At 39.0% G+C, this 16,703-nt stretch overlaps 1 protein-coding gene across 5 annotated transcripts in view; it reads left to right on the top strand.

Moving 5' to 3' along the window:
* Positions 1–16,703, top strand: part of LOC126469771 (putative transmembrane protein 183BP) — a 95,794-nt gene that overhangs the window by 25,184 nt on the left and 53,907 nt on the right. For 3 of the 5 annotated variants that reach the window (XR_007586071.1, XM_050096998.1, XM_050097001.1), the window contains exons 2-4: positions 10,262–10,354; positions 12,040–12,189; positions 14,932–15,179. Coding sequence is in view for 4 of the 5 variants with exons in the window: in XM_050096998.1 (XP_049952955.1) it covers positions 12,163–12,189; positions 14,932–15,179 (275 nt within the window). In the remaining variant the exon portion in view is untranslated. The remainder of the gene's footprint in view (positions 1–10,261; positions 10,355–12,039; positions 12,190–14,931; positions 15,180–16,703) is intronic. The other 2 variants (XM_050096999.1, XM_050097000.1) reach the window with 2 other exon arrangements.

The following is a 16,703-nucleotide window of genomic DNA, read 5'->3' as shown; positions in this document are numbered from 1 at the left end:
TCAGTAGTGTGTTAACATTTTGTGGCGTGCACTGCAGCTGTAGTGGTTATATAGCTAAGTACTGTCAAACTTATTTGTGCACTGTTATACAGTCATTAAAAATAATAGTTTTCAGCGGTGTCCGGTGCTGTTTGTGGCAAAATAACGATTTAATAAACTTTTGGAAATGTTCGCTCGCTGTGTTTTTTTTAGTTTTCTGTGCACTGAAGTCGTTTAGTGAATTTCATGCTTTAGTTCTTCAACTGACATTTCTTATTCTTTCTAGTGAAATATTTAAGTAAAATTTTCGTTCAGTGTTTAAACTTCGTTTAGTGTTCCAGTGGCCGTTTGAATTTTGTTGGTTTTAGCTAATAATTTTGTGAAGTTTTGTTCGTATTGTTATTAGCTGTTGTGTAGTAGTGTTAATAAAAGTAGTTGCTGTGGTGTCACCGCCAGACACCACACTTGCTAGGTGGTAGCCTTTAAATCGGCTGCGGTCCGTTAGTATACGTCGGACCCGCGTGTCGCCACTGTCAGTGATTGCAGACCGAGCGCCGCCACACGGCAGGTCTAGAGAGACTTGCTAGCACTCTCCCCAGTTGTACAGCAGAGTTTGCCAGAGATGGATCACTGACAATTACGCTGTCATTTGCCGAGACGATAGTTAGCATAGCCTTCAGCTACGTCATTAGCTACGACCTAGCAAGGCGCCATTATCAATAGATATTTAACGTGTGGTGCATGTACCATCAAGAGCGATGTTCTCCAATTATGGATTAAAGTTAAGTATTACATCAACTATGTACTTTATTTGCTACTATTAATTCCTTTACCTTGTTCCAGACCTCATGCCAATCTGCGTGAGCTTAAAAGCGTGCATTTCGGCCTCCTTTAGCAACACGGTGTTAGCACTTCTGCCAACACTTCAGTTGCTTTCTTAGTAGGCAGAGAATTTAGAGATCATTATTGTTAGCCTTATAAATAGTTCTACTGGTGTAACTGAACTTTGGTAACGTAGATGTAGAGTTTTTCTCAGTAACTGTAAAATTTTACCATGAGTGAGAAGTGTGGGCTCTTTTGTAGGTTTGTGAGTCGTGGGTTATGGTGTGGAATTTGTTCAAAGTATTTTCATTGGGGGGAATGCAGTGGAGAAGCCAGTGGTCATTTTAGTGAGATTCTCTCCTGGGAATGCAGAATCTGTCGTAGAAAGAAGTTGATAGAGGAGCAGGAGATCTGTGCCCTTCAGGTGCAATTATAACGTGCAAAGGAGGGCAAGAAGGCAGCTAGGAAGAGAAGGTATTCAGACAGTTTTACTTTGTATATATGCAATAGATTTGACCAACTGTCAGTGTTGGGTGGAGAGGAGCCTTGTGTAGCTGTAGATGTAGGGAACATGCAGCAGTCCTCAGCAATTAGGAGGCCTAGGTTAGTTGCAAAGTCTAGCAGAGAGGAGGAGGTTGTGCTGCTAGGTAGTTCTCATGGTAGAGGTGTGGGCCAGCAGTTGCAGGAAGTGTTGGGGAGTGAGTACCAGGTCACCAGCATTGTGAAGCCTAGTGCAGGGTTGGCTCAAGTGACTGACAGCATAGGGGAGTTACATAGGAATTCTACAGAGGAGGATCAGGTAGTGATAGTGGGTGGAGCAGGAAACAATCTTGATAGGGACAGGGAATATGATGTAAGTGGTGACCCTGTAAAGATAACTACTCAAACCGGTGGCACTAATGTGCATTTTGTGCAACTGTTTGAGTGCCATGATCAGCCTCACCTTAATGTGGCTGTAGGGCACGTTAACGTGGGGCTGGGGAGGGCAATGATGGCAGAGTGCATGGGTCACATCTCAGTGGTGCCAGTTGTGTCTATCAGTAGATCGGGTTTCACTAGGCATGGCCTGCACCTTAATAGGTATGGGAATGGGAGGCTGGCTAAGCTTATAGGTGACAGTGTAGTGGGTGGTGGTGGTGGTGGTGGTGGTGGTGGTGGTGGTGGCACTCATGGAAAAATTCCTGTAGTAGTTGGTGTTAGAGACGCACCTTTTTTAGACTGAAGTCAGCTGATAAGTACACCTGCTTAAAGGAATTCCCTCTAACTAAGGACTCACCTTCCGAGGATGTAATGTTTCCTGGTAGAGAAGGAATTAGCATATTTCATCAAAATATAAGAGGTATTAGATATAAAGTTAGTGAACTGCTTAGATATTGACTCTGAAATTATTGGTATATCAGAGCACCACTTAAAGAATTTGACAATTCAGAGGCTTACTTTACCAGGATACAGATTAGCTGGCTGTTTCTGAAGGAGTTCCATGCAGGGTGGGTGAGTGGCTATCTACATAAAAAAAAAACTGTATTCCATTTGAGTCCATAGACGTATCACGACACTGCACAGAACAGATATTTGAATGTTATGCAGGGGCAATTGAATTTAGTGAAGTCAAACTTCTAATTGTTGTTGTTTATAGGTCCCGTAACTCCAACTTCAGAGCATTTCTGCTCAAGCTAGAGGGGGTTCTTGATTCACTTTGTAGGAAGTACCATAATTTAGTTATATGTGGTGACTTCATTATAAATTTTGTATATGATGGTGCAAGAAAAAGGATGTTGGTAGATCTCCTAAATTCATATGATCTGATGCAGATTTTTTTTTCCCAACTAGGGTGCAGGGGAACAGTAGCACAGCCAACAGTAGCACAGCCATAGACAATATTTTTATTCATTCTTCATTTTCAGATGGGCATTCTGTTAGTAAAAGTGTAACTGGCCTTTCAGACCATGATGCACAAATTTCAACACTAAAAGGCTTTTTTTCTCAAACCAATGTCATATTTAATTACAAACTATGTAGGAAAGTTAATCCAACAGCAATAGAGAGTTTTTTAAATCTTGTCAAGGAATAAGAGTGGCAGGATGTTTATAGTGCTGATAACATAGATGATAAATACAATGCTTTCCTTAAGACATTTCTCGTGCTCTTTGCGAGTTGCTTTCCATTAGAACGTTCTAAATGAGGTACTAGCAGTAATAGGCATCCCAGGTGGCTGACTAATGGGATAAGGATATCTTATAGAACAAAGTGGGAATTATATCAAAATGTTAGAACTAGTCACAATCAAGCTAGAGTAGCCCATTACAAACAGTATTGTAAGTTGCTTAAAAATGTTATTAGGAAGGCAAAGAGTATGTAGTATAGCTAATTCATAGGATAAAATTGAAAACCATATGATCAGTTGTGAAGGAAGTGTCAAGTCAGCAACACAAGGTCGACGATTTAAAGTCAGTTTGCAGTAAAAATATTTCTGTTACCAATAAATCAGATATATGTACAGTATTTAACAATCATTTTCTGAATATTGCTGGTGAATTAAATAAAAATTTAGTTTCTACAGGAAATCATATAACTTTCTTGGCAAATGCCTTTCCAAGATTGATGTCTGAAATACTCCTCTGTGATACGGACAAGAGGAAGATTGAGTCAATAGTTAAATCACTGAAGACTAAGGACTCTCGTGGTTATGATGGAGTGTCTAGCAGAATATTAAAGAACTGTGCTGCACATGTTAGCCATATTTGTAATTTTTCCTTTAGGAATGGTCAGTTTGCTGAACGATTAAAGTAATCAGTAGTAAAGCTGCTTTATAAAAAGGGAGAAAGGGATAATTTAGATAGTTTTAGACCTATTTCTATGCCATCAGTGTTTGCAAAAGTTATTGAAAAGGCTGTGTATATAAGGATAATTGATCATTTTATATCACATGATTTGCTATCAAATGTACAGTTCGGCTTTAAAAGTCGTTTAACAACTGAAAATGCTATATTCTCTTTTCTCTGTGAGGTACTGGATGGGCTAAACAAAAGGTTTTGAACACTTGGCATATGTTTTGATTTAACCAAGGCATTTGATTGTCTTGATCACAAAACATTGCTCCAGAAGTTGGACCATTTCGGAATATGGGGAGTAGCTCTCTATTGGTTCTCCTCTTACTTTAGCAACAGGCAGCAAAAGGTTATTATTAACAATGTTGATAACGGCTGTGATGTGGTGTCTGAGTGGGGTACTGTCAAGTGTGGTGGTGCCCCAGGGATCAGTGTTGGGGCCACTCCTGTTCCTTATTTATATAAATGATACGCCCTCTAGTATTACGGGTAACTCTAAAATATTTCTGTTTGCTGATGACACTAGCTTGGTAGTAAAGGATGTTGTGTGCAACATTGGCTCGGTTTCAAATAGTGCAGTATATGGCCTAAGTTCATGGCTTGTAGAAAATAAACTAACGTTAAATCACAGTAAGACTCAATTTTTACAGGGTCTAACACACAATTCAACAAAACCTGATGTTTTAATTTCACAGAATGGGCATATGATTAGTGAAACTGAACAGTTAAAGTTTCTAGGTGTTCAGATAGATAGTAAGCTATCGTGGAAAGACCACATTCAGGATCTTGTTCAAAGACTTAATACTGCCATTTTTATTATTCGAACGGTATCAGAAGTGAGTGATTGTTCGACATGAAAATAAGTTTGCTTTGCTTATTTTCATTCGCTTTTGTTGTATGGTATAATATTTTGGGGTAGCTCTTCCCATTCTAAAAGGATATCTTTGGCTCAGAAACGGGCGGTTCGGGCAATAAGTGTTGTAAGTTAATGAACCTCTTGTTGACCCCTGTTCACGAGTCTGGGTATTTTGACATTGGCCTCTCAATACATATATTCATTACTGTCATTTCTTGATATCAATATTAGCTTATTCCCAAGAATAAGCAGCTTTCACTCGGTTAATACTCTCCAGAAATGAAACCTGCATTTGGATTGGACTTCCTTAACTCTTGTGCAGAAAGGGGTGCAGTATACTGCTGCATCCATTTTCAATAAGCTACTACTCAAATTCAAAACTCTTAGCAGTAATCCACGCGCTTTCAAGTTGAAACTTAAGTGTTTCCTCATGGGTCACTCCTTCTATTGTCGAGGAGTTCCTTGAAAAATTAAGCTGATTCTTATTGTATTGTTGATTGTGTTTACTTAAACTTATGGATTGACTTTTTTTGGGTTCATTAACATTTATTTTAATCTGTTATTACTTTTATGTTGTAATTTCATGTATTGACACATTCCATGACCTTGGAGATTTGCACCTCAATTTGGTCCTACAGAACTTGATGTGTAAATAAATAAATGATATTCTCTCTATCTTAGATGATGCAACTGCTCTGTTTGCTATCCCTGGGTTTCAAGTCATCTGGCTAGAGAAGTGATTTGTCACCCAACATTTGCTTTTACACTGAAGAGACAAAGAAACTGCTACACCTGTCTAATATCATGTAAGCGCCCCCCCCCCCCCCCCCCCCCCCCCGCGCGTGCGTTCGTGCGTGCGTGTGCGCGCGCGTTCAAGCACGCAGAAGTGCCACAACCTGACATGGCATGGATTCGACTAATGTCTGAAGTCTGCGGACCAAGGCGAGGCATAAAGCTTTGTGTTGTGCAGTCATTAAGAGTGCACGAGTGGGTCTTCAGCTCTGAAAGCTGATATCAATGATGTTTTGTTGAATGGTTCGCACTGGTGGGAATTGACTCTATGAATCCTGCAGGGCTGTCCATAAACCCATAAGAGTACGAGGGGTGGAGATCTTTTCCTGAACAGCACGTTGCAAGGCATCCAAGATATGCTCCATAATGTTCATGCCTGGGGAGTTTGGTGGTCAGCGGCAGTGTTTAAACTCAAGAAAGTGTTCCTGGAGCCACTCCATAGCAATTCTGGACGTGTGGAGTATCACATTGTCCTGCTGGAATTGCCAAGTCCGTCGGAATGCACAATGGACATGAATGGGTGCAAGTGATAAAACAGGATGCTTACATATGTGTCACCTGCCACTAGATGTATCAGGGGTCCCATATCGTTCCAACTGCACACACCCCACGCCATTACAGAGGTTGAACAGTCCCCTACTGACATGCAGGGTCTATTGATTCATGAGGTTCTCTCTGTACCCTTACACGTCCATCCCCGTGATACAATTTGAAACGAGACTCATCCTACCAGGCAGCATGTTTCCAGTCATCAACAGTCCAATGTCAGTGTCGACGGATCTAGGCGAGGCATAAAGCTTTGTGTCGTGCAGTCATTAACCCTCTAACGGTAAGGTGAAGTTTCCTGACATAAACGGAAAGGTGGGGTTGGATCAGACCCCACCCTCCAAATATCGATTTTTCGAGGTAAAATAAAAAATGAATAATGGGAAAAAGTTTTATTATCAATCAACTGCATATAATATTTGTTATAACAACGAGATTTTTTATTTTTATAAACAATAAGTAAGAATATAAAGTACTTTGGAAAGAAATAGGAACTTGATTACAAAAAAATACCTTAATAGAAATATTCTCTATAAAATTTTTGAAAACATAGTAAAAATCAATAGATTCAGTCATCAACTAGGAAGTTGAGTGCCTTAGAAATCCTAAAGATAGGAACTAAATGAGAAACATCTCTTACTAATTGTAGAAAATAATTGTAGTGTCAGCAGTTTCGAAATATAAAGTTCTCAATAATAAATGTCTTTGTACAGATAATGTAGTAGGAACAAATAATAAATGTATAATGTTATCCTGGAAATGATCACATACAGCCCTGAAAATACATATTTGGCACAATTTATCACATCTCAGTTTCTTTACAGCCAGGGCATATAATAATTTTATGCTCCCCACATATAGAACGATTACACTTACTACAAAAAGCATCTTTCGATCTGTCACAAAAATCACATCTTCTTTTCTTTAGTGGCTGTGCTTGGGTAGGCTTGTGTAATTCGATTGGTTCTTCTTCTAAAAGTTTTCCAATAGACGAACGAAGCTCACGGGGAAGATGTGTGTTATTCATCCTCTTTTCCATAAGAGGTTTTGTCAAAGAGAGCCCAAGATTTTTGAGAAATGATATTCTCGCGTCATTTGAAAAGCTGTCCATTTTGCTATTGCTTTTGTAAATGATAAAACTATTTATAGCAGTGATGTCTAAAATAGCATAAAAGTACCGCATGGGCCATCTTCTTGATTTTCTTTTTGTGGTCCTGCTGTGGCAAAGCATATCTAATACATTGACCCCTCCTTTAGTTAGATTGTAGAACTCCACAATTTCAGGCTTATTTGATTTTTCATTTCTCTCTCCAGAGAAGTGCATAGACGATATCAGTAAAACTTTTTTTATTTTTCTTTGGGGTAAATGACACCAAAGTTTTTCGTCCTGATACCTAAGTGTTGAAGAGCCTACTGGAGCGGAAAGCTGCATCGATGGTGGTATTTGCGGTTTGTTCCTCCTCAGTCTACCTACAAATGTGAGTTCCTTTTGGAGGAGGGCATCAGTCACCTCCAGTGAGGAGATCCAATTGTCCACTGTAATGTTTCTTTCAGAACCCCTGATAGATTCCGTCAGGTGCAAAACATACTGGGCAGGTAAAGACAAATCTCCAGGTCTCCTCTTTATTCTGTTGTCCTTGCCAGTGTATGGAATGCCACGCAAAAAATAGAATGTCCTTGCATCGCATACTTGAGTATTGCTCATCAGTGTGGGATCGGTACTAGATCGGGTTGACGGAAGAGATAGAGAAGATCCAAAGAAGAGCGGCGCATTTTGTCAAAGGGTTATTTAGTAACTGTGATAGCGTTACGGAGATGTTTAGCAAACTCAAGTGGCAGACTCTGCAAGAGAGGCGCTCTGCACCGCGGTGTAGCTTGCTCGCCAGGTTTCGAGAGGGTGCGTTTCTGGATGAGGTATCGAATATATTGCTTCCCCCTACTTATACCTCCGGAGGAGATCACAAATGTAAAATTAGAGAGATTCGAGCGCGCACGGAGGCTTTCAGACAGTCGTTCTTCCCGCGAACCATACGCGACTGGAACAGAAAACGGAGGTAATGACAGTGGCACGTAAACCGTGCCCTCCGCCACACACCGTTGGGTGGCTTGTGGAGTATAAATGTAGATGTAGTTTGCATAGTGACATTATTTTCAACCCATATTTGTCGGGTTTCGATGGGATATACGTTTTGAATGGACTGGCACCCCGAAAACTTAGTAGACTCTCATCTACTGTGACATATTCAGATGGACTATAATTTTTTTTCACTGTTAGATTTAAACATGTCCCACACTTCTCTGAAAGCCACAAATTTGCCGTTGATTTTTCTGGCCTCTCTGGTGGCTTTATCATCGACGCGGAGGTTTTCTAGAAGAAATGCAAACCTTTCCTTGCACATAGTGCAATGGAATACCGGAGGTCCATAGGTTGCTGAGAACATCTCATCTACACTGAGCATAGAATTTTTTAGGACACCACTCATGAACAGAAGGCCCATCAACCCTTTTATTTCAATGCTCTCTGTTGGTGAATGAAACCACTGGACCATATTGTACTTTTGCCTAGATTTCTCGATTTAAAGATTTGTGTGCAAAACAATTTTTTCTATAATTTTAGAATCTATAAATAATAAAAATGTTTCCTATTCACTAGTGACCCCCCTTGCTTCCCCACATGGACCAGGGAGATGAGTTTTTTGATGCTGGTGTCCTAGAAAATTTTGAATGGATGGGTTTGTAGGTCCATATTGTCTCTAAGTCTTTACCTAGCTCAAAATTTCTCTCATCATCTACATCTGCTGGAGAATTATCAAACTTGACTGCTCCTGCTGCACAATGAAATACATCATCCTCGTCATCAGTATTAGGTAATACATTATCCTCGGTTTCTGAACAGTTTTCTGCGTCAATATTGTTGCCATCCTCTGACTCGGCCTCCTGTTGGAGAAACTCGTTGTATATCTCCTCAGGAGTTCTAAGGAGCTGATCGGCAAGTGACAGGATAGAAGCCTTACACTTAGACTGATGACCATAGCAGTTAAGTCCCATAGTGCTCAGAGCCTTACACTTAATGATTTTACATAGGACCAGAATTTTTTCAAGTTTCCACAGGATTTTTCACGAACATATGGTGGTGGAAGTTGTGTATGTTTCATGCATCGATCTTTCTATTAACACACAAATTTCTACCAACTTTTGCCTGTCGACATTTCCATGTTCTTTTTTCAATCAATACTGCAACAATCTGTTTCCTTAAAATTTTCTGAATTTTGTTATTAAACCACCATGATATTTTCCCTCGTTAATTCACTTACTTGGCACCTACTTCAGCAGAGCACAATTTGAAGTCAGTATAAACTTTGCCCACAGTTCTTCTAAGTCCATCATATTGGAGCGAAGTTATGTTAATTTATTGTCTAAATAGAATGTTAAAACTTTGATGTTGGAAGTGTCTTCACTTTATACCTGATCTGATTTCACTCTCTGTGTATTGACTAGTTTGTGTTCATTGGGGGGACCTCAAACTATTGCCTAGCCTTGCATGTGCACTGCATAAGTACTCTGCTTCCTGAATAGCTGCTTCATTTTTGTAGTGCACCCCTGATATGTGAAGGAGAATTCTACAATTCTCTGCCCTATAATGCAGGTCCAGAAATCATCTGCAGCCAAGACTGTCAAAAAATTGACAGTGCCTCTGGTTGAGATCCTGCACTCAGCTCCAAATCAAAGGATCCTGATCAGAGTGCCTAACATGTGAGCTCCTGACAACTAGTACACTTTTCCCTGCATGTGCCTGTCCGGACCCTGCTGAAGGAGCAGCCACTTGTTCATTCCTGGGACAAATGGGTGAGGCCAGACTTCCAGTCACCACATTTATCCTCCACTGCAAGCAATGCAATTATGTTACAACCAGCCACGCAGTCTATGGTTAGCACAGTTCTCCTGCAGATTTAGGGTGGAGGGTTATTTATTTTTACTTTCCATGTCAGCCATTTGAGCACTGCAAGCATTTAATTAACAAAAGTGTATTTAACTGTTATTTAGTATTTTAAAAAAGCTAAGGGGAAGTCCCTTGCCTTAAAGCCACATTAAAAACAAGTTGTTTTATTATTAGTCATCTGCCATGTTTAATTTGGTCAATCATTCCTCCCCCTTCCACTATTCCTCTTGTATACATACACACCCAAAATGGAATGCTCAGCAATTTCTTTCTAATAGACTTGAATTTAATTATTGTTTCAGTGACATAGTTGGATTTTTTTAGTATTCCTTTCACTCCTCCTCCCCTCCTCCACCCCCCCCCCCCCAAAAAAAATCTCTCTCTCTCTCTCTTTCTTGTTATAGCATTGCCATTTCTTTTAACGTCTAAAACATATATGTAACTGATTTAGTGCCAATTGTGTTTCAATGAGAACTTACATTATACATTTGTCTACAGGTCTAATCCCAATACTGAGGTATTTGCCAAAAATACTGTAGAGAACAACAGTCTGGGTGTGATTCAGCATCTGAAGACTGCAGGACCGTGATGGTAATGCAACTAATCTAAACAAATTTCATGAAATCTAACATCTGTCATTCAGGTATCATAGAATTCTCAGAGTTTTCTTTGCCCAGACCATACAGGTACAGTACGGTAATACATTTCATTAATACTACATGTGTATTGGTACATGGGATGGGAGAGGGAGGTGGCACAGATTGGGGCCAAGGGAAATGGGAGGTGGTGGTTGTTGTCTCTAGTCAATTCAAATACATTAGTCATTTGCGCTGAATCAAAGAATGCATCAACCCCACCACAACAGTTATTTAAAATACTCATTATAACAGTCTCAGTTCCGAATAATCACACTTTATAGCTAGTTTGTCACAAGCAGTGATCATCTTTAGATCTGATTAATCATGAGTCACGAAAAATCAAAATTCTTTAAAAAAAGAACATAGTCAAATCTGTAAAATAAAGGTAACAGCATAACAGTACATTTGTGGCAACATTCGACAGCATCTAGCATTTTCCCGCTCTAAGTAAAATGCTAGATACCACAGAATGCTGCCACAAGTGCATTATTGCGCTATCTTCTACAGCTCTGACAATGTTCTTTTTAAAAAACTTCCGACTTTTTACAACTTGGGATTAATTAGATCTGAAGATGGTCATTCCATATTATTGAAAGTAGATATCAAATGTGACTGTTTGCAGCTGACACTGTTATAATGGATATTTAAAAAAAATTGAACAGTTGCGGAATTTTTCATGACAATATGTTGTCCGTTATTACAACAGTTGTTGTCTACAGGGTGAATTCAACCTTTGAGGACAAAATTTCTGTGTTTACTCAAGGATATTTTCTGGTTATTTTGGTATTAAGGACCTGGAGTCTCTAGTAGCTCATTGCAGAGTCATAATGTAATTGTAATTTATTCAGTATGTTACCAAAATGACCTTTGTTTCTGTGAAAATTCCCTTATAACAGTGAAAAAGCCTGTAATATGGCATCATGACAATGTACAACCCAAAGCAGAGTAATGCACCTATGTGGAGGTGCAAAAGTTCTGTTATGTGGTTGGCATTGCTGCACCAATAGCTGAGCACAGCATTGTCATGCTGCTCTTCTACCACATTCAATGAATCATTACACAAGGTCGTATCAGCCAACTCTTCATTACTAAACCTCTATGTACTGCTGTGTTTCAGAGTTAATACAAAACTAACACTGTCAACAAATCTGAGACAGAACTCGGCAGTACTGAATGCAAGCTTGGAGGAAAGAATAAAGTGGGCCTTGCTATTTACAGCTAGAAGTACCATGTGTGAGTCTAACAAGTTCAATCCCAGTAAGACATACAGCACATACTATTGACATCTCCATTGTAGTAGAGATATTTTCAGTGTAATAAAAATGCAAAGGTGAAAGAGGGTAAGAAATTGAACAAAATGCAATTACTCTCTAATGAACCACCAGAGCCTAAGGGTGTCTTGTGTCAAAATACTCAGAAAGTGCCCTTGAATAACCTCTGAAATTTTGTCGCTGAAGTTCAGGCTCACCCTGTACGGCATCATTATTAGTTGTTGAGAAAGTATTTCACTTCAAAATATATTATGTTATCATCTATCGTGAACTAGTTAGATTTTAACATATAAACTGGAAGTCTTACTTTTGAAATATTATTTTCTTTTTAAAAAATAATTTAATCTTTTTTGTTTTTGTTTACTAGAAGAGAGGGGGTGAAAGAAAGTGTCATAACTTGAAACGGAGTTGGAGATATGCCCGAGACATCAGGAGCAAAAATGTGATGATATGACCATGTGAAAAGATGGAGGGGAGAGTTCCTCTATAAATGCTGCAATTTACACACAAATTACAGGTAGAAAGAAACTGAAAACAATTCAGGAAGAATGGAGGCAATCCACTTACTGGACTAACAAGGAATATAAAATGAGATTATTAATATATACTGCTTGTTTTTTTTCTGTGATTAGTTTCAATTTAACTAATATACATTTCAGAATGTTTGTAACTGTAATCTCTTCTGCAACACTAACTATCACAGTACATATTATTGGTGTGACAAGCATTACATTCCTTTCACTTCACTGCCCACACTTTATGCTAGTCTTTGAACATCAGTGGCTGCACATATTAAATAGTTAGATAGTAGGGTAGTCTCATATTTTCACTCACTAATAAACTTAGAAAACAATGCAAGTCTTGTATAATTTTCTTGGTAAAATTAGATTGGAGATTCTTTACAATTACTATCCACTAACCTGTGGACGTAACTTTGTTCTGTGGATGGTTGTAAGAGTGCTTTTGCAATTTAATATGAATGGTTATAGAGAAAGTAAAGATAAAACTCACAAAAAATATTTCTGGGGTTCTTTATTTTTGTGTTAATTTAATGTATGGTGAGCACGTATCTTTAGCTAGTTTCCATGTAGTGCCTATTGTGTTAATAATGCGTGAGCTTTAATAAGAGCTTTCCAATGTTGTAGTAGTGTTATTCCTGCTTTCTCACTCTTCTTATATCATCTCAAAACCACTTTTTCACCACCTCTTCAATTGTGTGCAAAAAAGCTCCCATTCATGTATTCTTTCAACTTTAAGGAAGGAGGACTGGGTGTATGATGTATAAGGCAATACTTCCCCTCCAGAATACAGCAATGGTCACTGTGTTACACAAGTTGTAGGTCGGCACTGCCACAGAATTGACAAATTTCCCATTACAACAGTTATCTTTGTCTATTTTTTACAGCCATAAAGAATTTCATTATATATCATACTCAACAAAATAGTGAGTTTTTAATACAAAAAGTAATTTCTGTTCCACAAAAATTTTCAATGGTTCTTTGACATGTTGCTGGAATTTTGATTAATTTCTTTGCTGGTGAATATGTGGCACTATTCTGTTTGTTGTAGCTAATTATCAGCTGCATCGTGAGCTACTAAGATTACGTCACCTGTCACAATGAAAATGACAAAATTGCCTTCTTGCATGTAATGACGTGCAAAGTAGTAATGACGTGCAAAGTAGTGCCTCTGCTACATCCATTCAATTTCATATGTAACTTTTTGTTAGCTATTTTGGCATTTTGTGTGTGCATAATTGAAGATAGTTCAGTCTATGTTTAACCATTTCTTGAACATGAGTTTTTGACAGTACTGAGGGATTTTTTTCCTCTCCAAAGAAATTAATTTCTCTCACAGCTCACATCAATCATTTGAAGTTTTTTGAGTTGCAGTACCAACAGTAGTGGTACAGTGGTTATAACACAGGATTTGTATTCAGGAGGAGTGGGTTTCAAATCTCCCCCTCCCATCCAGATTTATATTTTCCATTGTTACCATAAATCAATTAAGGTGAATGCTTTGCTGCATCCTTTGAAGAGGATGCAGTCAGTTCCCTTCCTCATCCTTGTCCCATATGACCATGTGCTGAACATCTATGACCTCATCTTCAATGGGCAATTAAACAGTAATCTATTCTCCTTCCTTTGTCAGTGACCATATCTATTGTTTACTGCTTGTTTGTATTATTATCATCATCATCATCATCATCATCATCATCATCATCATCATCATCATAATATCTTCCCACTTGAGGTACGTGACATCACTTTTCCTGTAATTTTGTTTATGTATAAATATTTAACCATAAATAAAAATATGCTGCCAATGAATTTTGGCAGCAGTTTCTCTTCATGTACCAAAAATAGTGTCAAGTTTGCACTTAACAGAATTTGCAACTGTTATATCCATTTTGAGATCCCTTTTAAAGTATAACAGTTGAGGTCTGGTGAAACGTGGCACATTATGCAAGCCATAGAAGAAACCACAGTGCTGCTCATTGTGGAAAAATAATTCTACGTTAATTTTGAAGTGGTGTCCTTACTTTCTGGACAGCTGTCATGTGTATCTGTTTGTTATGGTAAGGTATGGAGCTAAAGAAGTGTTAGGGTTCATCCTAGAGTCAGCACATGGCCTACTTATCTCCAAAGATTGTGGGTTTGACAAAGCTTATTATTACAGTGTGATAGAAGGTTCATCACCAGCAATGTCTCATGTCCATACTCTGTAAAATGCAACAGGAAAGTTGAGAATTTAATGTGAGAGGGCTGAACAGTTTGCTGATGTGGAAATGTAAGTTGTCATATTCTCTTTTCTGCTGATGGAAGTTTCAAATTAGCAAAATCTTAGCTAAATTTGTATATACTTAATTGGGCACTGCTTTACAGGACAGCCCTGTTATTATTATTATTATTATTGTACAGAGTGTTGTTTGATTTCCATTTACAGAGTTGTTTTCTGTGGAAGGTTCCCATCAGCTATCATAACACTATCTTTGAAAAATGTTCACAAATTCAGCAGTGCAGCTAGTTATAGACTATTTGCTGGAGTACCTTTCTCCTTCCTCGGTCACTCCTTCAACCACATAGGCACAGTCTTCAATTTCATGTTATCATTTATTGTTGAGAGAGAGTGTGTGTGTGTGTGTGTGTGTGTGTGTGTGTGTGTGTGTGTCCCTCAGGTTGTTGTCAGAGGGAGTGAGTGTTGTGTTTCTTCCTTTGTCCAAATCTTTGTGATGTGTGTGTTTTTTTTCTTTTTCCAGAGTTGTCAACAGCCTGCTGAACCTGAACCTGAACCTGAACTTGAACCTGAACGAGAACAAGATCAAGAACAAGAACAAGATCAAGATCATGCAATTGACATGAATTGTAGTTGCCCATATCCTCTAGATTTTTGGTTTCAAATCTCAAGTTACATTGATCCTGAAGATGTGGAAAGATTTGCAAGAATCTGCAAACATTGTGCCAGTATTGTGAGATCCGCATCATTTTGGTTGTCATTATACAAGAGGTAAGGATAATACCATAAAATGTGTTACAGATTTGCCGGCCTCTTGATATCCTTCTCTCGTGTATATAATGGCTACTTGTTTCTGGAGACAAATTGTGATTCTCAAGCCCAACAACTGCTCTCGGAGCTTTGCTGCTCCATGGCTATCCCGTTTTTGTCGAGGCCATTTGCACTACACCACTTGGTAGTCTGACTGAGGGAGAAATCCAAACTTACCTCTCTGGTCAGGGCATCACTGCAGACCATTGGGTAATGAAAAAAGGTTGATACAACATTATTGTTTACATGCTTCCATCAAAGATCGAAGCAGGCTATGAAGTCGTTGTGGTCTGACAGTACATTCCAAACCTGATGGGCTGCTACCAGTGTCATCTTTACAACCATTCTCAAATGTCCTGTTGAAACGCAGCCAAATGTGTTACTTGTGGTATGGATGCTCATCAGGGTGGCTGCCTTCATCCTCCTCCCTGCCATATCATTCCTAATAAAAAAGGAACTGACAGAAAATATTATGGGGCCCAAAATAGCCAGTCCACACCACACTGTTTGTGGCTGATGGAACTGATAATGACTTTTTGTCACAACATAATGGCAGGTGAGCTTTTCCTCATGGAACCATAAACCCCTTACCTCCAATCTAACAATATGAGTAAAGGTAAACACAAAAAGAAGCTGACTCCCTTTTTACAATGGAACATCGATTTTAGGACACACATGGAGGAACTGAAGATCCTGGCATAGAAATCCCCCACCCTTTTTTGGTTTTGCAGGAAACCTGCTTTAAACTTACTGACAATCCTGTCTATGGGGTTAAACCCTCTGCTACAAGGGTGTCCTGACTGATAACAAGGCAAATATGTGATGGCTGTATTTACCAAAGACTCTTACCAATGCACTGCTGTCCCCCAGGTTACAGACTTCAGAGAAGTCACTGGTACAACTTACGCATTGTATAGGATAACACCACCACAAGAGGCTGTGCAGTACAGGGCTCATATGAAACCCATAATAAAATTTCACCAAACATTTCATGTCTTTGGACAGTCAAGAACACACTGTGCTATAAGTGCACTGGTGGTTTTTAGGCTGCTATCAGTTTGAATGACGCACAACCTAATTTGCTGGTGGTGTCAGTTGTGTACCATCACTGTAAAGCCTATACACTATCCTCACCCCATTTTTAGTAAGTATGCAAATTAGCAAATTCACTGAAGTGCCAAAGAAACTGGTATAGACAAGCAGATTCAAATACAGAGAAACAGCAGAATACGGCTCTGCAGTTGGCAACACCTATATAATACAACAAGTGTCTGGCGCAGTTGTTAGATCAGTTACTGCTGCTACTATGGTAGGTTATCAAGATTGAAGTTAGTTTGAATGTGGTGGTATAGTCAGCGCACAAGCCGCACGACCCAACATCTCCGATGTAGTGATGGAGTAGGGATTTTCCTTTATGACCATTTCACAAGTGTACCATGAATATCAGGAATCTAGTAAAACATCGAATCTCTGACATTGCTGCGG

This window comes from Schistocerca serialis, chromosome 3 (assembly GCF_023864345.2).
Source record: "Schistocerca serialis cubense isolate TAMUIC-IGC-003099 chromosome 3, iqSchSeri2.2, whole genome shotgun sequence".
Lineage (NCBI taxonomy): Eukaryota > Metazoa > Arthropoda > Insecta > Orthoptera > Acrididae > Schistocerca > Schistocerca serialis.
This window is presented reverse-complemented; position numbering and strand designations above follow the sequence as displayed.